This window comes from Astyanax mexicanus, chromosome 12 (genome assembly GCF_023375975.1).
Source record: "Astyanax mexicanus isolate ESR-SI-001 chromosome 12, AstMex3_surface, whole genome shotgun sequence".
Lineage (NCBI taxonomy): Eukaryota > Metazoa > Chordata > Actinopteri > Characiformes > Acestrorhamphidae > Astyanax > Astyanax mexicanus.
The window spans coordinates 40,818,032-40,840,033 of NC_064419.1; the positions used below are offsets into that span (position 1 = coordinate 40,818,032).

Below are 22,002 nucleotides of genomic sequence, written 5' to 3' on the forward strand. Positions count from 1 at the left end.
TGAGATCCTATATCGTCGCTGTCCAATGAAAAACACTTATCTTCATTTTTGTCGATTTTTAGTTTACTACATAATTTGAACAGACCAACTGTCCCTTACACTGTGCCAAAATTTCTTGATAAACGGACCAATAGAAACTCTTCAAAATGACCAGAAATAAACTCTTTTTACATTGACTTCCATTGAAAGTTTACAAGGTTTTTTTTCTCTCTCCTTTAAAGTTGCTGGTTTTTAGATAAGTGTTTTTCATTGGACAGCGACGATATGTGATTGTTGTGGACAATCTGCTGCAGAATTTTATATATTGCTTTTGTACTTTCTCTAAAGTATATGAGAGACTTGGGGCCCTATTTTAGCAATATTTGGCCCTATTTTAGCGATTTTTGCGCACAGGTCAATTTAGGGGTCGTGCAGCTGGATTTAGGGTGTGTCTTGGTGTGTCTTTGGTATTATGAGGGCAAAAAAAATATTTCTTGCATGGCTCAAAACCTGCAAAGGGCACAAACTAATTTTCTTAATTAAACATGGTTGTGTTTTGGGCGTAACATTATATATAAACCAATCAGTGTGCCAGTTAACATTCCCTTTAAGAGCCAGGTGAGCTCTGACTTTGGCGTGTTCATATCTTAACAGCGTGGCTCTTTTGCACGTCTCAGCATAGAGGTCTCAGAGGATACTGCTAGCAGTTTATTGAAATGAACAGCAGTGTTATTTTATACTTTATTCTGTTGATTGTCGAGTTAAAAGCTGGATTTGGATTTTAAAGACCGGGGCGTGTACATGTGTTGAGGGTGCGTTGTGACTAAAGCAAGCCTAATATAGCATTGTTGACTGCTGTCAGGGTTTTAATCGGTCAGTTGCGCACCTGTAAGATATAAACACGTCAGATATTTACCTGAACACACCTACTGTATATAGTTTAAAAAAATTACCAAAGTAGTAATTTAATATACTTTTTAAAAAGTTGCATGATACATTTAAGTGAACTACTGTAACAGTTGTTTTTAACACACTTTACTAAAAATGTACAACAGTATATTGAATTATATTAAGCTAAAAGTGTACTTCATAGTAGTCTATATATTTAAAATACACTATTTTGTACTTTTTAAGAAGTATGCTCAAATTTTACTTTCAAATATTTGATGAAAGCATGATATTAATCTTTTTTTAATATATTTTGGGTAAGTTTGTTATCTTTTAGTATATTTACAGCATACTCAACAGTTCTCAATAGGTTTTAAGTACAATATAGTATATATATATTTTTCACCAGGGTATAAAACTAGTTTTAGCATAGGTCACTATCAGCAGAATGTTCTGAACTGATTATAATGAAGAAAAATGTACAAAAAGCATGAATCCAATCACATAATGAGTCCAGCCTGAAATAGCACACACTCGAGTGTGTGATGTCATGTTGTTATCTATATGATTCTTCCTGTGGCTCTTCCACAGATTGATTGATTGGTTGAGTAGTTTGTAGTAGTTTGATGATGATGCTTTTAGTTGCTCATCTTCAGTGAAGTGCTTCGGTTAAGTATGGCTCATTTAGATCATTTTAAAACTCGCTCAATATATTTTACTTTCAATATTAGAAAAGTGGTGTCGTGCCATGTATACTTGTAATGTATATAATTGATTATTTACAATTTATGCATGCATGTAATCGAGCATGCATCAATCTGAAGGCGCCAATTCAATCAATATGCAGTTCAAACAGCTGCTATTGATTTAGTACTGGGTATAATTACAGTGCTGCAGTTTTAAAAAGTGCTTTTTCGCCCCTGTAATTGTGTTTGCGCACCAAAAATCCAATTGTTTCCTCTTCCAATAAAGCAAACGTCAGTATCAGCTCAATATCGGCCTGCCGGCAGCTCCTGCGAGCTCATTTTATTGGTTCATATTACAGGTTCAGATGCTGATGAGACCAGCAGGCATGTCTGCAGGCATTGGTGTTATTGGCTGTGCTGAATATTATGCCAGATTAATTAAGTTTAGAGAAATCCTGCACACAATCACACACACAATCACACACACACAATTTACTCTTCTGATCAATTCATCAACAGTTCAGAGGGTTGGCCGTCAACACAGGGGCTCAGCTATCCCCCCGTCACTGTCACTGTGAGGGGCAACCGGCCTATCAAGAGATAACAGACAGCTAGATTAGATGAATTGTGTTCAGATGACATGGCAGAGCTAGAGCCAGGCTGACAGACACACACACACACACACACAAACACAAACTGGCTGCTGCTAATGAATTCTGTGCACAAACAGAGTTAAAGAACCCCCCCCCCCCCTACAGCTTCTTTAAGACTAATCTCTGTTTGCTGTATCTGTAGCATGCAGCTAATTACCACTGTCATTGATTTTGATGCTTGTTTTGCATAAGAACGGAAAACATGTTGCCTTAAATAAAACAGTTAATTTGTTTAAAAAGTGACATTCCTTCTGCTGAAAACTGCTCAGATGTCATTTAGCATGCCTATTTACAACTCTGTTAGTATGCCTCAGAATGAAACACACAGATTTCTTTCTGTCATAGAGAGCTTAATAGAGTGTGAAAACAAAAAAAAAAAACATTTAAATCTGTGTTCCACTGAAGATTTTCACCATTTTGTTATCCTCATTACGCCCATATTCGACACACAAGACCTAAGCTGAATTCTAAATAGAAGAAATATATATTCTGTGGAACATAATAAGTATGTTTAAAGTCCTATGGGGCTGTTTCCCAGACAGGTATTAAGCCATGTTTCTGACTACAGAGCATTTTAAATTGAGAATTTCTATAAAAAAGGCAAAATTTAGTCTAGGAATATGTTTAATCTCTGTTATAGAAATTAACCCTATATATATATGTTTTTTTTAAACCATTGTCCTGTATATACACTAAATCATTTGAATTACTTGGTCATTTAAGGGTCAGAAATTATGAATATTGCTACATATGAGCTAATGCTATTTTTAAACTCCATTCAATTCTGCCATTTAAATCCAGAGTTAGACCCATAGTGAAAAATATGTTGGGTTTTTTTTTTGTCTGCAATTAAATTAGATATTTTCGGTAATTAACTGCATTCTACACGTAAGACTTAAACATATTAGGTCTTAAATTATTGTCTTACCATGATACCACACAGTATTGCTTTGGTGATGAATTACCATATACAAGAAGCAGATCTCCACCAGTGGACCATCATTCGCCCTCTTGGGTTTTTTTTGTGTGTAGGATCTCTGTTTTTTGTGGATGCAAATAGCTTGCATTTAGTTTAGTTGTGGTAGTTTCACAACTGATGGGTGGTGGGTGGATAAGGGTCTCCACCAGTGACTCTCATAGAATGGTGGTCCATTGGTGGAGACCCTTATTTACCCAGCATGCTGGGAGCTCTCCCATGACCTTCTATGCCCCTGTCCACCATACTCGTTATCGTTAATGCTATTACACGATTATATAGGCTAGTTTATAGCCATTACCATCACATACTCATACACTCAATACACACCATTCTAAATTCTCATTCTCAAATTCACTCATATTCAGCCAACCTCCGGTCATCTGACAGACCTCACACGGCACCTCCACTCTGTTAAGACGCCAGCGCCTGCCACAGAACACTAGTTATCTTGGCTGCTGGAGTGTGCTGGATTATAACGCTCTCTTTAACACCCATAAAACTGTCATTTAGCTCAGACCTTTGGCAGTCTGTTCCAGCCCACCGTCTTCTGGCCGTTCTCTCTCTTCTTTTTTTTTCCATTCACTGAGAAAGAGCGCTCCTCCCTCCTCCTTCTCATCGGGGCTGCAATCATGTCCTAGACGGCTGTTCGATAGCGGCTGTAGCTCGGCTATACGGGAGAGGTTTGGCACGTCAATTGGCTCGTAGCGTTCAAATGCCGGCTAAATTGTAGTAATCACTTTAACGCTGGCTGTGCTAACGTTTCATTACTGCTGTTAAAAGCAGCCCCCGGCCCTTAGCGCACACACACAAACACTTACACACACACACACACACATATATACTTATACACACACAATCATATCCTCTACCTCGACATTAAGGCCTGACTGTTTTGTTTTAGTTCTGTTTTTTTTTTCTTCTTCTATTTTTTCTTCGCCCGTCCCCCCAATGAAATTATGTTCTTCTGCTCCTGAACATCTGTTAGCTTCGGATTCTATTTTTTTAAGCCCTCATTATCTCCTCCTTCTCTCCCTGATGCAGCAGATGTAGACCCTGAGTATTATTTTAACAGCGGCTCAGGAAGAGGAAAAAAAATATAAAAAAATAATAATTCATTAAGATGCACAGCGTGTCTGCTTCTTATTTGATACTCTTGTTCCTGTCTACCAAGGCTGCTGCTCTCTGGCTAAACAAGCCAGCGTTTTTTTTTTTCTTTGCCTGTAGACCCTCTGGATTTCTAACCCCTCTCTCTCTCTGTCTTTTTCTCCTTTTTTCTCTCCTTTTTTTCTCTCCCTCTCTCTCTCTTTTCCCAACTCCTCCAGGACTGTGTCACTATGCAATTCTGTGCCAACAAGCTGGACAAGAAAGACTTCTTTGGTCGCTCGGACCCTTTCATGGTGTTCTACAGGAGTAATGAGGACGGAACGTGAGTTAGCCTCTTCACACGCATCTTCAGTTCTCACACATCACACTGCATATCCAACATGAAGAGCAAATGTGTGTGAGAGGAGAGGAGAGGTGTAGAGATTTATATTAGAGAGAAACATCAAAAAGCTAGAAAAGAGAAGCCCTTGATTTGCAGTGCCCAAAGCTTACTGTAGTAAAAAAAAAATCCTCCAGAGACCTTCTGTTTACTGCTGTGCTATGTAGTCCCAAAGTATGCTGCAAATGAATGAATGAATGAATGAATGAATGAAGTCCAACATACAGGGGTTGGACAATGAAACTAAAACTGAAACACCTGTCATTTTAGTGTGGGAGGTTTCATGGCTAAATTGGAGCAGCCTGGTGGCCAATCTTCATTAATTGCACATTATTGCACCAGTAAGAGCAGAGTGTGAAGGTTCAATTATCAGGGTAAGAACACAGTTCTGCTCAAAATATTGCAATGGAAACAACATTATGGGTGACATACCAGAGTTCAAAAGAGGACAAATTGTTGGTGCAAGTCTTGCTGGAGCATCTGTGACCAAGACAGCAAGTCTTTGTGATGCATCAAGAGCCACGATCGGTATCCAAGGTAATGTCAGCATACCACCAAGAAGGACGCACCACATCCAACAGGATTAACTGTGGACGCTGTAAGAGGAAGCTGTCTGAAAGGGATGTCTGGGTGCTAACCCGGATTGTATCCAAAAAACATAAAATCACGGCTGATCAAATCACGGCAGAATTCAATGTGCACCTCAACCCTCCTGTTTCCACCAGAACTGTCCATCACCACAATAAATTATAGTGGCCTAAAACCAGGTGTTTCAGTTAGTAGTTCAATTGTCCAACCCCTGTATATATAGTGCCTTTCTAGAAACTCAAGGATGCTTTAAAATGTACATGTATTACACACAACCATTTATACTCAGCACTCATTTACACAGTGGTGAGAAACGGCACCCAATAGAGCACAGCATACTCTTAACCAGAAACAACCGTCCACCTGGAGGACTGCATCGGGCACTACAGCTTTTACCCAGGACGGATCAATGTGCCAATCAATACCTGGGCACAGTCATGCATATATGTACACACACACACACACACACACTTACACACACACACACACACACACACACACATACACAAACTTACATACATACCATACACACCAGATCAATTTTAGAGTAATTAGAGTAGTAATTTTAGAGTGTGTTCTGATTGGACAGTGATACTATTTATTTTGGCACAAATTCCGCACTGCTCCTAGACGAAATGCAATCGTGTGCATTGTGATTTGCTTTTGCTTACATTCGCAGCGCCACACAGTGGAATACAATGCACTTGAGCTGATTGCAATATAAGTGCAATTTTAAAACAAATTCAACGTCTGATTTTGAAAATGTAAATTCTTGTTTATTGTTTTTTAATGAAGAGATCAAGTGCAGTGAAATGTAATGTAAAAGTGTTTTTTTTTTATTTCTTTGCATTTGTTTAGGTTGATCATGCTTATAAACCAGCAAAACCATCTTCGAATAGGACATAAGAAATCATTTTCACAGTTGAAAGATGGGCAAAAATATCTCTGGATTTTTTTAAAGATTTGAAGCAAGATTGAAGCTTGACTTATCTCCCCTTTCTCAAAGATTAAAGCTTTAAGTGCCGCTTATCTGATGGGGATGGTGGTCTACTAGATCTAACACGGTTGACAGGAGTCCCATTTCTTTTTCTTTAATCTGTCTTTTAATCCTTTTTTGAACTCCAGTTTGATAAAAATTACTAGGTTTTATTTAGCTACTCAAGTAACAGGGTGGATTTAGGTTGGATCCAAGGTCTGTGAGATTTTACCTCTCTAGAATCAATGTAGGAGATTTATATTATCTCCCATTCCCTGATAAACATCTCACTTCACATCCAAAAAATAGGGATATCCCGATCCCTGATCCAGTGGATTGAGGTGTTGGTCAGCGGAGAGAAGCATGAAGTGCTGTAAGATTTTGTGGGAAAACAAAACTGCACTGATTTTAGTCTTGATAATTAAACACAGTGGATCAACACCAGCAGATGACATGTCTCTCCAAACCATCACTGATTGGTGGAAACTTCACACTAGACCTTGAGCAGGTTGGACTGTGTGTTTCTCCATTCTTCCTCCAGACTCTGCTTCTCTGATTTCCAAATGAAATTTAATGATGTTTAGTGATGGTTTGGAGAGTCATGTCTGTCATCTGCTGGTGTTGATCTTTCCTGGAAAATCTTACAGTTAATAACTAACATAATAATTTATGGAGATGTGTATTTCATTTTCCAGCAGGACTTCCAGCACACTGCCACAAGTAACAATCGGTCTTATATACTTTTCTAACTTTCTGAGAAAGGCTGTCAGCCAAAAATCATCAACAATAAAAATAAATAAAAAAAATAAATAGAAGTGAATTACTGAAATAAAGTAACTTTTCAATGATATTCACATTTTTTGAGATGCACTAGTAGATAAAAGCTTCAAAGCTGAGTATACAGCAAGAGGCCTGTAATTGTTAAAAGCTTAATTTTTTCTGTAATACATGGAAATAACCCTAATCTAAACTGTGTGGCTGTATTATTTATACACTCAGCAATAAGAGACTCGGATTGGATTGGATTGGAATAGATTGGATTGGATTTGATTGGAATAGATTTGATTGTATTGTATTGGATTGGATTGGATTGGATTGGATTGCAATAGATTAAATTGGATTGGAATAGATTGGATTGAATAGATTGGGTTGGGATAGGCTTGGAATATATTGGATCATATTGGAATATATTGGATTGGATTAGAATAGATTGGATTGGATTGAAATAGATTGGATTGGGATAGGATTGGATTGGAATAGATTGGATTGGATTGGAATAGATTGGATTGGATTGGAATAGATTGAATTACATTGGATTGGCTTGGGGGGCACAATAACCTAATTGATACATTCCCAGTGAAGATCTCATACTTCAGTAATTAAATAAATAATAAGTTATTTTGCAATAACAGATAAGTGCTGTCCATTAAACATGCTCTTTTTTTTAAATAAACTCTTTAAATGATGAGCAATCTCTCTGATTCTAGAGCAGTGCCTGGTATACAGTATAGAAATTGATATGTACCTGAAGATCATTCTGACCTGAGTTATAAAAGTTCCTTTTCTGTATTCAGGTTCACTATCTGCCACAAGACGGAGGTGGTGAAGAACACGCTGAACCCTGTGTGGAAACCCTTCAGCATCCCTGTGAGAGCGCTCTGCAACGGCGACTACGACAGGTACGCGTGAGCACACGTGATGGCATTCCACGTGATGGTGAATATTTGCCCTCCCCTAATGGCTGGGCATGTCCAATTTCTGTAGCGCAATCATCCTGAAGCGTCCAGCGGATCCAGGCTGTAATGATGTGTGAGTGTTATTGTGTCCGTGAGTGAAAAGGAGAGAGTTATTATGGAGGCTAACTGCTGAGAGGAGCTGGAGCCTCTTTTCATTGATTGTCACAGATAGCAATCACGCTGCTGATAAGCCTCTGATTGACTGCATGAACTGCACTGGATTATGGCAGAGAGACTGGGGGGCTGAGGAGGCTGAATAGCAGCGATTCTGTGAGGAAAATTTCCAACAGTAAAATAAACTGAGTATGCAAGGGTGTGTGTGTGTGTCTGTATATACAGGGGTTGGACAGTTCTGGTGGAAACAGGAGAGTTGAGGTGCACATTAAATTCTGCCGTGATTTGGGCAGCCGTGCTTTTATGTTTATTGGATACAATCCAGGTTATCACCTGAACATCCCTTTCAGACAGCTTCCTCTTACAGCGTCCACAGTTAATCCTGTTGGATGTGGTTGGTCCTTCTTGGTGGTATGCTGACATTACCCTGGATACCGTGGCTCTTGATGCATCACAAAGACTTGCTGTCTTGGTCACAGATGCGCCAGGAAGACGTGCACCAACAATTTGTCCTCTTTTGAACTCTGGTATGTCACCCATAATGTTGTGTGCATTGAAATATTTTGAGCAGAACTGTGCTCTTACCCTGCTAATTGAACCTTCACACTCTGCTCTTACTGGAGCAATAATGTGGAATTAATGAAGATTGGCCAAAAGGCTGCTCCGATTTAGCCATGAAACATCCCACACTAAAATGAGAGGTGTTTCAGTTTCTTTGTCCAACCCCTGTATATATGTGTGTGTGTATTCACACACTGCTGGGTGCTGGTGGCCCAGGTGAGTCTAGCAGACTTTTGGGCAGCTGTGTGTAGTCTGAGTCTTGTCATATTCAGTCAGAGTTCCAGCAGCCGAGCCACCTGCCACCTAATCCTATCCTGGCTGCCCCCTCGAACTCTGATTTCCATTGTGCGTGGGAGTTTGTGTGTGTGTGTGTGTGTGTGTGTGTGTGTGTGTGTAAGTCTACTACTCTCCTGGCATCACGCATGTTCATACTGACACACTGTAAACAGAACTGCAGTGTCTATATTTTATTGAAGGATGGTTGTATTAGAAAGCTGTGACAGATATCTGATGATGCAAGTTAGACCATCCAGTTCTCCTGCTACCCACTTCAGAGCAGCTGCCCACTGTGGTTACCGCTATCTACCCCAAAAATGAATTGCCTACCCTTTATATGTAGTAATTGGGTGTGTCCCAATTACTAGTCACTCAGAATAACATTTAAAAGACACTTAATTTCAGTAATCCAGTTCAAAGTGTGAAACTCATATATTATATAATTGGTACTTTTGGCAGTGTGGGCAGTGTTCCAAATCCTGCTGGATATTAATAATTAATAATAATTTATTGTTCCTGGTAACCTTTACCTTCCTTGCAATTCATCACTTGCATCTTCTGGCAGCAACTATTTGTTTTTGTCACTATTTTTGTCCATAGGTTTATTTCAAGGTCTTCCTCAACCAACTGTGCCCAGATATAAACCAGACAATTATAAGCCCCGAGCCTTAGATAAGAAAGAAAATAACTAGATTCAACTGCTCTGGACTTCAGAGTTCTCCAGGAGCAGGACAGCGCACACAAATCAATAGCTTAAGGAAGCTAGCCGCCGCTCAGACGGAAACCCTGCAGCCATGAAATCCAAGAGAGTGTAGCGCACACATCAGGAATTAGACTGATTGACAGGGTCAACCGCTGTGTCAGAGAGTCTTGCTGGGAGACAGAGACAGACACATCAGCTTTGACACACGGGATAAAATGACACCCTCCTGATGTGTCAATCAAAGCTAATGCAGTCATCTTTTAAAAGCTCTTAAGGGAACCGCCTCCCACCTACAGCTATGACACTATTGGGCGGAACGGTTGGAGAACCCAAAGGTTAAGGAGTGATGGAACAAGAACATAGAGAAAATATCATTAACAAGCTCACAAACAATAAATCCAATCTAATACATTGGGTACAGTGGATGCACCATGGGTTTAGGGGGAATGCTTAGACTTACTTACTTACTTGTATGGCGATTTTTTTACAACGAATTTTATCACAAGGCAGCTTCACAGAAATCAAGTAAAGAATCAAACAAAGTGAAAAATTAAAGCCCAAGACTGGGAATGCCCATCTTCCTCTGGTCAAAACTGCTTATAAATGATTGTTACATTGTTACTATATCGCCACATTAACCTGTTGTTATGTTCAGGTGTATAATAATCACAAGAAAAAGTTTTTTTTAAAGAATAGTGAAAGTAATTATAATGGTTATTGATGGTAATTAGTATTGCTTGATGGTAATTAGGTATTACTATTAGCAAATAGTTATGAATATGGCTGCATCCCAATTGCATACTACACACTAACAATAGAAATAGTGTGCGTTTGGCAGGACAGCGCACAAAACATTGACGTACTAAGCAAATTTGTTCTAAAAGGAAGTGATAAAAAATTATATAACAAGAGTGTGTAACATACGTGGCGTATGGATATCGAAGTATACTCAACTTTGAAGCTTTTATGTACTAGTGCATCAAAATAAATAAATAAATCATTGAAATTACTTTATTTTAGTAACTCAGTTCAAAATACATGCATGACAAACACAGTGATCTATTTTAGGTTTTGATTTCTTTTATTATTAATGATTAGGATGATTATGGCTTACTGCTAATGAAAACCAAAAAGTTATAATATTACCTAAGACCAATTAGTACTTTTGGCAGTATGGGCAGTGTGCCAAGTCCTGCTGGAAAATGAAATCTGCATCTCCATAAAAGTTGTCAGCAGCAGAGGGAAGCATGAAGTGCTGTAAGATTTTGTGGGAAAACAAAACTGCACTGACTTTAGACTTGATAATAAAACACAGTGGATCAACACCAGCAGATGACATGTCTCTCCAAACCATCACTGATCATCAGTAAATTTTACATTTCATTTGTAAATTAAGGAACCAGAGTCTGGGGAAGAGTAGAGAGACACACATTCCAAACTGCTCGAGGTCTAGTGTGAAGTTTCCACCAATCAGTGATGGTTTGGAGAGACATGCCATCTGCTGGTGTTGATCCACTGTGTTTTATTATCAAGTCTGAAGTCAGTGCAGTTTTGCTTTCCCACAAAATCTTACAGAACTTCATGATTCCCTCTGCTACTGACAACTTTTATGGAGATGCAGATTTCATTTTCCAGCAGGACTTGGCACACTGCCCACACTGCCAAAAGTACCAATTGGTCTTATATAATGTTCTAATTTTCTGAGATACTGATTTATTACTGAAATAAATGAACTTTTCAATGATATTCTAGGATTAAGGCTTACAATCGACTGGTTGTAATGTTTGAAAACTGTTGGTTAAATAAAACTTTGAAATAGTTTGACCTCAGAATCTCACACCCAGGCTAGATATCCAGGCTTCAGGCTATGATCAGACGTGTGCAGGATCTCACGTTCAGTGAGCCGTGCTGTGTCACATGCAGTGGTGAAGCTGCCAGACGGAAAGTTTTTCTCAGTTTGTTCAAACTCAGGGACTTACTTTGGCCTCGTGTGTTTTCCTCAAGTTCTGGGGAAGCGTCTGATGTTCCTGCTAATCTTTGCTTTGCTGAGCTGCTCCAGAAAGAGTAAACAAGCCTCCCACAATTTCCCCAATTCCGACTGGCAACTTCTCACCGCTTCCGAACTGCTCTGACGCTGTCAAATCCTGTGGAGGCTGTGTAGCATCACTTTCCACTAAATCAATTTCTAACCATCAGCAGGCTTTTGATGGACAGGCTGAGTTTAACCTAGAAGCAGCAGCAGCAGTAAAGCTGTAGCTGTTTAGCTGAGGTTTGTAAACAGGACTGGATTAGCAGGACTGCTGGACTCTGTCTGACCACTAAATAGCCGGTTCTGTTCTGTTCTTAGACGATTGGCTGTTGAGGTTGCTTGAGTGTATCTGGTTGGTTGGAAACGTTTTTGGACTTTGGCTTTTGACCAAAAGTTTGTGGACTTTAGCTTTTAGCCAAACAATTTTGGACTTTAGCTTTTAACCAAACGTTTTTGTAGGCTTTAGGTTTGAGCCAAAGGTTTTTGGACTTCAGCTTTTAGTCAAATGTTTTTGGACTTTAGGTTTTAGCCAAAGGTTTTTGGACTTTAGCTTTTAGCCAAAGGTGTTGGACTTTAGCTTTTAGTCAACATTTTTGGACTTTAGCATTTAGTCAAAAGTTTTTGAACTTTAGGTTTTAGCCAAGACTTTTGGACTTTAGATTTTGACCAAACAATTTTGAAGTTAAGCTTTTAGCCAAAGATTTTGGACTTTAGCTTTTAGTCAAAAGTTTTTGAACTTTAGGTTTTAGCCAAAGATTTTTGGACTTAAGCTTTTAACCAGACAATTTTGGACTTTAGCTTTTAGCCAAAGGTTTTTGGACTTTAGCTTTTAACCCAAAATTTTGGACTTTAGGTTTTAGCCAAAGGTTTTGGACTTTAGCGTTTAGTCAAAAGTTTTTGTACTTTAGCTTTTAGTCAAAGGTTTTTGGACTTTAGGTTTTAGCCAAAGGTTTTTGGACTTTAGCTTTTAGCCAAAGGTTTTGGACTTTAACTTTTAGTCAAAAGTTTTTGGACTTTAGGTTTTAGCCAAAGGTTTTTGGACTTTAGGTTATAGCCAAAGGTTTTGGACTTTAGGTTTTAGCCAAAGGTTTTGGACTTTAGCGTTTAGTCAAAAGTTTTTGGACTTTAGGTTTTAGCCAAAGGTTTTTGGACTTTAGCTTTTAGTCAAAAGTTTTTGGACTTTAGGTTTTAGCCAAAGATTTTGGACTTTAGGTTTTAGACAAAGGTTTTTGGACTTAAGCTTTTAGCTAAAGGTTTTTGGATTTTAGCATTTTTTCAAAAGTTTTGGACTTTAGGTTTTAGTCAAAAGTTTTTGTACTTTAGGTTTTAGTCAAAAGGTTTTGGACTTTAGGTTTTAGCCAAAGGTTTTTTGACTTTAGGTTTTAGCCAAAGGTTTTGGACTTTAGCTTTTAGTCAAAAGTTTTTGGACTTTAGGTTTTAGCCAAAGGTTTTGGACTTTAGCTTTTAGTCAAAAGTTTTTGGACTTTAGGTTTTAGCCAAAGGTTTTTGAACTTTAGCTTTTAGCCAAAAAATTTTGGACTTTAGGTTTTAGCCAAATGTTTTTTGCACAAAAACAATATTTGTCACAGAGGTAGGCTAAATGTTTCAAACTTGATATAGTTTGTAGTACAAATATTGTTTTAGGGTTTTCTATTGTTTTAAAATATATATATTTTTGGCAATCTGACACTTTTCCTTCTCCGTAAAAACGAGAATTTTAAAACTGGTTATTGGGTAGTATCTTACTTTATATTATATTATTATATTACATTTTTTTATATTATTTTTTTTACCTGCTAACCTCTTAAAGGGTCAAATGACACATAACCCAAGAATTAGACGGCCATTGCTCCGGCATTTGAGGAGCAGAGAGGGTTAATGGTTAAGGGTCTTGCTCAAGAGCCCAACAAAGAACCAATCAGAATAAATAAAACTGCAAATTACATCTAAAAAAAAAAAAGACCTGGGTCAGAATGTAGGGTCAGTCTTTCTACAGCACCCATGGAACTATCCCCAAGGACCCAATGACTTAGTAGCTTAGTAGCTTAGCAGAGCTGGGTATCGAACCCATAGCCATAGTATCAATGACCCACCACTGTCCAGGAAACCTATTGGCTGGTTTTTTTTATTTATTTCTTCATTTTTATCAGAGATAAATGCAGTTTAGAACCAGAACTCTATATACCGAACCACTGAATCGGATGTTCAGTTCACTGAAACATGATTTAAGACTTTAAAATAAAAGTTCAATGACACGAATTGATCTTCCGCTCCTCAGGGGGGCTGCCACCTCCCACCTGCTGCGTGATTTTAATTCCCCAGGTGTGTTTTTGGGTTAATGATATGTAAATAGCCTGGCTCCTGGGCGAGAGGAGATGTACAGCAAGAGTGTGGAAACAGCTGTGACTTAAAGTCAAGACTGTAGCCAAGGTAGCAGAGATGTATGTGATAAACAGATTTTATAATATCTACATTGCTTCAATGTTTATTTATTACAATTATTTTATAAGTGTTTGTAATGGCTGTGTAGTTACATATTAACAGCAATGTAATACAATGTAAATTCAAGATTTTCCCCTCGGGGATCAATAAAGTATCTATCTATCTATCTATCTATCTATCTATCTATCTATCTATCTATCTATCTATCTATCTATCTATCTATCTATCTATCTATCTATCTATCTATCTATCTAATAACTACTGATGTATTAACATTATTAACAATACCTAGTTTGTAATAGCTGTGTAGTTACATATTAACAGCAATGTAGTAACAGTGTAATAACTACTAATGATGTATTAACATTATTAACAATAGCTAGTTTGCAAAAGCTGTGTAGTTACATATTAACAGCAATGTAATAAAAGTGTAATAACTACTGATGATGGATTAACATTATTGTTGGATTACATAGTTACATAGTACAGCTTATGCTTACCCTGCATTCACACTAGAGCATGACGAGTCGCTCGTGTCGGCCCATGTTTGTTGCCATCCTTGGTACCTTCAGGAGCATCTTTCCCTCAGATAACGTTAATAATATATCTTTGTTAAAGAAAAAAGAAAATCGAGAATCGAATCGAATCGTGACCCTAAAATCGGAAATAAAATTGAATCGAGGATTTAGAGAATCGTGACACCCCTATTAATTACATAGTTATTACTAATAGTTTGATAGCTTAAAAAAAAAACTGTCAGCTTTTAGAAACACTAGACAATCGTCAGGAAATGCAGCTCACCACAGCTGCAGCCTCAGCTTTAAAGCGCTGCGTATAAAATCTGCTTTTAATCACAGCTCTCTCGTTCTGAACGTCACGGTAGAACGACTCTCTTTTCAAGGTTAGAGAGGGAGCAGTAAATCACACTCACCGCTTTCTTGTTTACTCTCGCTATCTGTCGGGAAACCACTGTTATGTATTAATGTGTCTTACAGGTCAGTTAAGGTGGTGAAAAAGCCTGAGATGATTTTTAATGGCTTGGTAATTTATCTTTCTATATATATTATTGTAGGACAGGGTTTTCTTTAAGCTTGGTATTAAGGAATGGTGGTTATAGTGATAAACACACTGCTGTTAACAACCTTCAAACCTGTGTTTGTGTGTCCTACAGGTCAATTAAGGTGGAGATTTACGACTGGGACAGAGATGGAAGGTAGGTTTCTGTTATTAAGCACTATAGGAAATGATGACCAGTGTTGATAACTTAATAAGACAAGACAAAATGATTAACAGTTATTAATCAATGAACTTATCAACCAATTTCTCCAATTGCTATTAGAGACATGACAACGACTTAATTATGATGAATATATGAAGAGTTTGATTCCAAAACGCGATAAACGCCGTTTAAAAAAAAAAATGAGTTGGAGCCAGAATCAGAATGTTATGTGAGCACTCTTGAAAAGCCAATATTCAATTGTCATCAAAACGCCACATCCGCCGTGTAATACTGCCCTGCTTTCTCTCTTTCTTTCCAAAATGCAACAAACGCCAGTCTTGATTTCCCGCAGAACGCCACATCTCCCCTCATCCAATCACAGTGTAGCATTCCACGAGCTATAGAATGTAAACATCATAGCACGCGCCCTGTTGAGCTGGCCGGCATTTCGTGTCGCCTACTTTCTCTTTCGTTTTTCACTCTCAAAGTCCGCGAAAATGAGCGGTTTTGATGGTATAGAGGAGCCTGTTCGTGAAGCAGTTATTGAAAAAAAAGAGAAAGCCATCAAAAGAGTCTCATGTACGTGAAAAGGTAAAGAAAATGAGGCATTCAGGAGGAGGGGAAATGCTGGCTGTCATCTGCAGTTCACACACACACACACACACACACACACTATACACACTATACTACACCACACTACACTACATTACACTACAGCACATTAATGTAACGTGATTTGGGGGATTTTATAGTGTTAATGTCTTGTTCGTTAATGAAATTTTGCACTTTTTCAAAAAGAAATGTTATGAAATTTGTGTTTTTAGGCCCAATGGTCAAACTATTATATTCAGATGTACAATTTATTGTTATTTATTATTGTATTTTGCACATTTTCAGTAAAAAAAAAATTCTATTGATGCCAAAGGATATATAAGACATTCTGAAAAAAAAAAACATGGCATGGATTTATTGCGTTTTGCGAAAAAACGAATTATTTTTAAAAATAAATCTTTAAATATTAAAATCTTGATTTGAATTTTTTGTGTTATTTTAACCTTAGTATGGTATTTGATAGTTTGAAACAGAAAACGGTGGTTTTCAGCCTACCACTTTCTCGCTAAAGAAAACCCTTTTTACTCAAATTGATAAAAATGGATTTATAGTGTTTTGGAACCAAACTCTTCATATATATATTATTATCTCTGTTACATGAAAAAACACCTTACAAATGGGAACTTTACAAGAGAAGAAACAAACATGTTTAAAACTTATAGTATGTCTCAGTTAATTTTTATTTCTTAATGTTTAATAACTAATGTCAATTAATTATTGGTTGAGACATTACTATTACTAGGGACGCCAAGTAGTCCAGCGGTCTAAAGCGCTGCCACTATGATCGGGAAATCGCTGGTTTGAATCCCAGTCATGCAGCTTGCCATCAGCCGTCAGAGCCCTAAGAGCCCTTAATACCTTATTTTTTAATGTATGTATTTATTTTTTTATTTATTGTTGCAAGGTATATCTACGCTCATTACAATGAGACATACAAGGGGGTCATAAATAAGAAGATTAGTTAGTTAACCTATATATGTGTAAAAATTGGTAAAGAAGTATATTTGGCTGTTTATATTACTACAATTTTGTTGTAAACATACTAAACAGTGTTTTTAGTTGGTTAGTTTTGATATACCTACTCCAACACTTTAACCAAAAATTATATTTTTCCTTCCAATAAATGTAATTCATACCATAGAGGGTTAAAGAAAGTCACATAGTTTTTTTCTATTTTTCTATTTCTATTGGTCCATTCATTACGAATTATAAATTTGACACGGTGTAAAGAACCACTACCAGGTTTTTTTCTAATCCCTGCCCAAGACCAGCCATTGGTAGTAGCTGGTTTCAGGTGTTTAGAAGGTGTAGACTGGACTTTGATGGTTAAAGGAGTTAAAAAGCTGGTCATACATGTAAAAAACATACTATACTAGGGGTGGGACAAAACATCAGTATTGCTTTCCTTTGCGTATTTTTATTTTTATTGAAACATAGGCAATCGAAACTCCCAAAAATGTGTCTCCAATTTGACTTACTAAAGTTACTTCACATGGTGATGCTAAACAAATGAATAGGTTAAACTTGTGGTGAAGAATATTGGTCGTTTAAATTCTGTAAAACTGACACCAATAATTCCATAATTCCTGGTATTTGCTTATTTGGGAGTATTTTATCCTCTTCAGTAACACAGATGTCGTAAAGTATCGTAGAGAATTGTCTTGTGATATATCGAGTATCGCAGAATACTGTATTGTGATATCAGTATCCTGGGCAATATATTGTGATTATATCAGATTGTGAGCTTTCTGGTTAACCAGCTCTTGACCAGCACAGTATATGTTACATTTCATTTTGGTCTTGTTGGTCATGCTGGCTGAGCTGCAAGGACTTGCTGCTTATGATGGTCAACCAAGATTGACCACAATGACCAATCTGGTTGACCACCATGACATGAAACCATGTCATGGTGGTCAACCAACATGGTCAAGGTTGGTCATATTGGTCATCTCGCTTAGTCAGTTTGATCATGTTGGGAAACCAGCTTAGTAAACCATCAAACTCAAACAAAAACATACTCTATGGTGGTCAAGAGCTTTGGTACCATTTGTTATCAGCATTTGATAGCATATTTGATCCTGTTTTTGTTTGGAATACATGAAATACATGAAATATATTCATATGCTTGGGTACATTTGGTGAATCTTGACTGTGGCAGACGAAGCCTCAGCTTCCCAGTCAGCCATTTTTACACCTATTACACCAGTAAGAGTCAGTGGACTTCCACTATTAAATTTTCCCCAGATGTATAACATGATTCAAAAATAATTCACATTGGGTAAGAGCAGATAAACTCAGCTAAGTGCCACAAATGGAATGAAATTGAATTAGGTACTTTCTACTCTTTATGAAATGCTAAAATGTTCTTCTTTCTCTCTCCTCTGGTTTCAGTCACGACTTCATTGGAGAATTCACCACTAGCTATAAGGAGCTAACCCGAACCCAGAGCCAGTTCAGTGTATTTGAGGTGAGTGACAATACTTTGGATTTCTGTAATGATGGCAGCCTTTTCTGTAATCGCTGCTCAGCTATCATTGTTATCGCTATCAACATTTGGTAGCATGTTAGCTCCACAGCTGCTGTCATACAAACTAAAAAACATCTGTAAAACTGTAATGCACTCTAAAAAGTGATTTTGTGTTTTAGACAGGAGAAATAATATTTTCAACTTGAGTGAACTTACCGGTCAGTAGAACTCAATAAAATGAGTTCAGAAAACTTCAACCTAAAAACTTAAAAACTGAAAACTTGTTGAGTCAATGAAAAACTTTTAGTTACTACACTTGTTTTAGTTACTACATGTGTCAATGCCCACGGTACACTCTAAAAAACAGAGGTACGGTATGAGTACTTTTTTGTACTCAAAGGTACACTCTTCATAATTGTACCCTCAAAGGTACAGTATTGGTGTTTTTTTACAGGGTCAGATTTGTTCCCTCTGAAGTACAAAGTCATTTCTAACAGCAATAAGTACAAATTTGTACCATTTAACCTGCAGCCAAAGGGTACATTCAGTATTCTGTACCACTGCACTAATAAACAGTATATATTTAAATTGCACATTTTTTATTTGAAAGCCAGACAATTTTAGATTATCAAGTTTTTGAGCCATATTTAGTTGATGATAATGTTTATAATCTTTATAATCTTTACTGGCACAAAAACCACGGGTACAAAAAAGGACTTTCACTGAAAGATACTTTTTTGTACCTCAATATAAGGTACAGCCCCAGCGACAAGCTTTATACTCTTTTAAGTACAAATCTGTACTTACTTTTCTTAGTGTGTAGGGTTCATACAGCATTCCCATAGGCTCCTGGCACCATATATTTGCATATTGGGTGTGGCCTCTAGCTTACTTACCATCTATGTGTTGTCTGTTGCCCAAAGCTACCTTATATACCTATATATGTATTAAATAAACTAAATTATTTAAGCCCACAATACTTGAAAAAAAACTGTTGAGCTAATTAAACTATTGTTGTGTGAACAACCCTCAGTTAAGTTGAATAAACTTAAAATATTATATATTTACGACTTGACTTGAGTTAAGTTGAGCCATTTTTTTTCTATTTTTTTTTTTTTTAATGTTTAGTTTAGTATTGTTTTTTCTGTTGACATGTACAACAAACACTTCTGAGTTTGTAATTCCAACTAAAAATGTTTAAGCAACTAATTACAACCCATTTTTAGTTGGCAAATCTGGCATACATTTTGCAATTACCTCGACTAAAAATATTAAGTTCAGCCAACTTTAAGTTGGTTCAACTCAAAGATCTCTGTTTGAATGTATAATATGTGCCCACAAATGTTCAGCTAACTCAAAATAGTTGAGTATTGTTTAGAAATTTTATAAAATTTTATGTTAAATAGACTTAAATCATTTAAGTTCGAACAACCAATGCACTCATTGATCCTGTTAAGTTATTATATGAGCTAAATCTACTGGAGAGGCTGGGATGTATTATCCCGGAGGTGCTGGGAGAGTTTAGAAATGCAGATCAGCCTGGAGGAGCTTGGCTGAATGATCTGACAGCATTATTGAGTAATGTTCTGCCAGCGATTGTGGGTAATTAAAGCAGGTTTCATTCACCCCGCTGTGCCGAGGCTCCGGTTACTGTGTGATATTACCTGCTCTTGCACTGCCGGCCTTATTTGACTCTCTCATTAGACTGAGTGTCGATGGGGATTAAGTAGTTAAGGAGAGCCTTGGAGAGTGGCATGTCTAAATGGCTGGAGGGACAGAGGTGAAGATGTATGTGTGTGTGTGTGTGTGTGTGTGTGTGTGTGTGTGTGTGTGTGTGTGTGTGTGTGTGTGTGTATGAGTGTTAAATTTGAATTTTTTAACCTTCACAAAGTCAGGATTTGCAAAGAAATCCATGTAAAAGCAGTGACTATGGAATTAAATTAATTTAAGCTAATAGAAGAAGAAGTATATCATATCTCAATACTAAAACTATTCTAAAGCTAATTATTAATGTAACAACATAACTTTTCAGTAACACTTTACAATAACGTTGCATTAATTAACATTACTTAATACAGAATGTCTCAGCTAATTATTAACTCTTAATGTTTAATAACTAATATCAAATAATAATAAGTTGAGACATTACTATAACTAGGGACGCCACGTAGTCCAGCGGTCTAAAGCGCTGCCACTATGATCGGGAGATTGCTGGTTCCAATCCTAGTTATGCAGCATGCCATCAGCCGTCAGAGACTTAAGAGAGCACAATTGGCCTTTCCCCTTTCCCCTCATCACTCCAAAGGGTGATGTCGATCCCCAAAAGGCGTCTGTGAGCTGATGTATCAGAACCGAGTGCGCGGTGATGCTACAATACTGCATCAGCAGCATTTCATAAAGAGGAAAGTGTTGTGGCATCTTGTGTTGTGGCATCACCTGTGATAGGGGAAATACAGCTGAAAAGCTGTTGTACTAGCTAAATTGGGACAAAAATGGATGCAAGTTAGAAATAAAATTATTTTAAAAAATGATTGAAAAGACTATGTTTATTACTGTCAACATTAAGAACAGTAACACTTAATTTGAAGTTAAATAGCCTTCAACTGAATGTCTTTTAAATGCAACTAAACGCTTTGTTGAACGTGTTTGAATATCTATAGCACCTAACCCTAAGACTAACCCTAAGCTTAACCTCAACCATGAATTCACCCTAAAACCTAACCCTAGCAATGCTAACAGCCAGCCTCAGCAGGGTTGGGGTGGGTTACCCACAATGCTAACAACCAGCCTCGGCATGGTTGGGGTGGGTTAGCCACAATGCTAACAGCCAGCCTCAGCAGGATTGGGGTGGGCTAGCTACAGTGCTAACAGCCAGTATTGGCTGGGATGGGGTGGGCTAGCCACAATGCTAACAACCAGTATTGGCTGGTTTGGGGTGGGTTACCCACAATGCTAATAGCCAGCCTCAGCAAGGTTGGGGTGGGTTAGCCACGATGCTAACAGCCAGCCTCTGCAAGGTTGGAGTGGGTTAGCCACAATACTAGCAGCCAGCCTCGGCAGGGTTTAGGTGGGTTGGCCACAATGCTAACAGCCAACCTCGGCAGGATTTGGGTGGATTGAGTGTATATATTATATTAAAACCCATTTGGTTTCGTCTGAGACAATGATGCAGAAAATGCATGCTTCTCCTTTAAATAATAGCCTAATGTGGCCCAAATAATAAATCACTTATATAAGAGTGTTTAAAGTGCAGAAATGTTCACAGCTTTGTTCTTTTAATGGTGAATGACAACATTTTCCTTGTGAATGAAACTAATCTCACATAAGAAAACACTAGCGAGTGTCTGAACCTGTTTGAAAACTGTTAGTGGGTTTTTAAAAAGAATGGGATTATGAAAGGTTGATGAATGAGCTCCATTGTTCTCATTGTTAACATTTGGCTAAATATGGTAACTGCCGGTGTAGTGTGGCCTACTTTACTTGCTTTATATCCTGTTGCACTACAAGCTATTTTAATATGCCTATTTTTATACATTGAGGAATGTGTTGCTTGCACTGTGTTGTGCCTAAACCATGAATATTGAATGATCAGACCACTTAAAAATGATAAG

At 37.6% G+C, this 22,002-nt stretch overlaps 1 protein-coding gene across 2 annotated transcripts in view; it reads left to right on the forward strand.

Annotated features, from left to right (window-relative positions):
* Window positions 1-22,002, forward strand: part of cpne5a (copine Va) — a 178,691-nt gene that overhangs the window by 106,967 nt on the left and 49,722 nt on the right. For both annotated transcript variants that reach the window (XM_049485537.1, XM_049485538.1), the window contains 4 exons: window positions 4,508-4,611; window positions 7,807-7,911; window positions 15,265-15,306; window positions 18,316-18,391. In XM_049485537.1, the coding sequence (XP_049341494.1) occupies window positions 4,508-4,611; window positions 7,807-7,911; window positions 15,265-15,306; window positions 18,316-18,391 (327 nt within the window). The remainder of the gene's footprint in view (window positions 1-4,507; window positions 4,612-7,806; window positions 7,912-15,264; window positions 15,307-18,315; window positions 18,392-22,002) is intronic.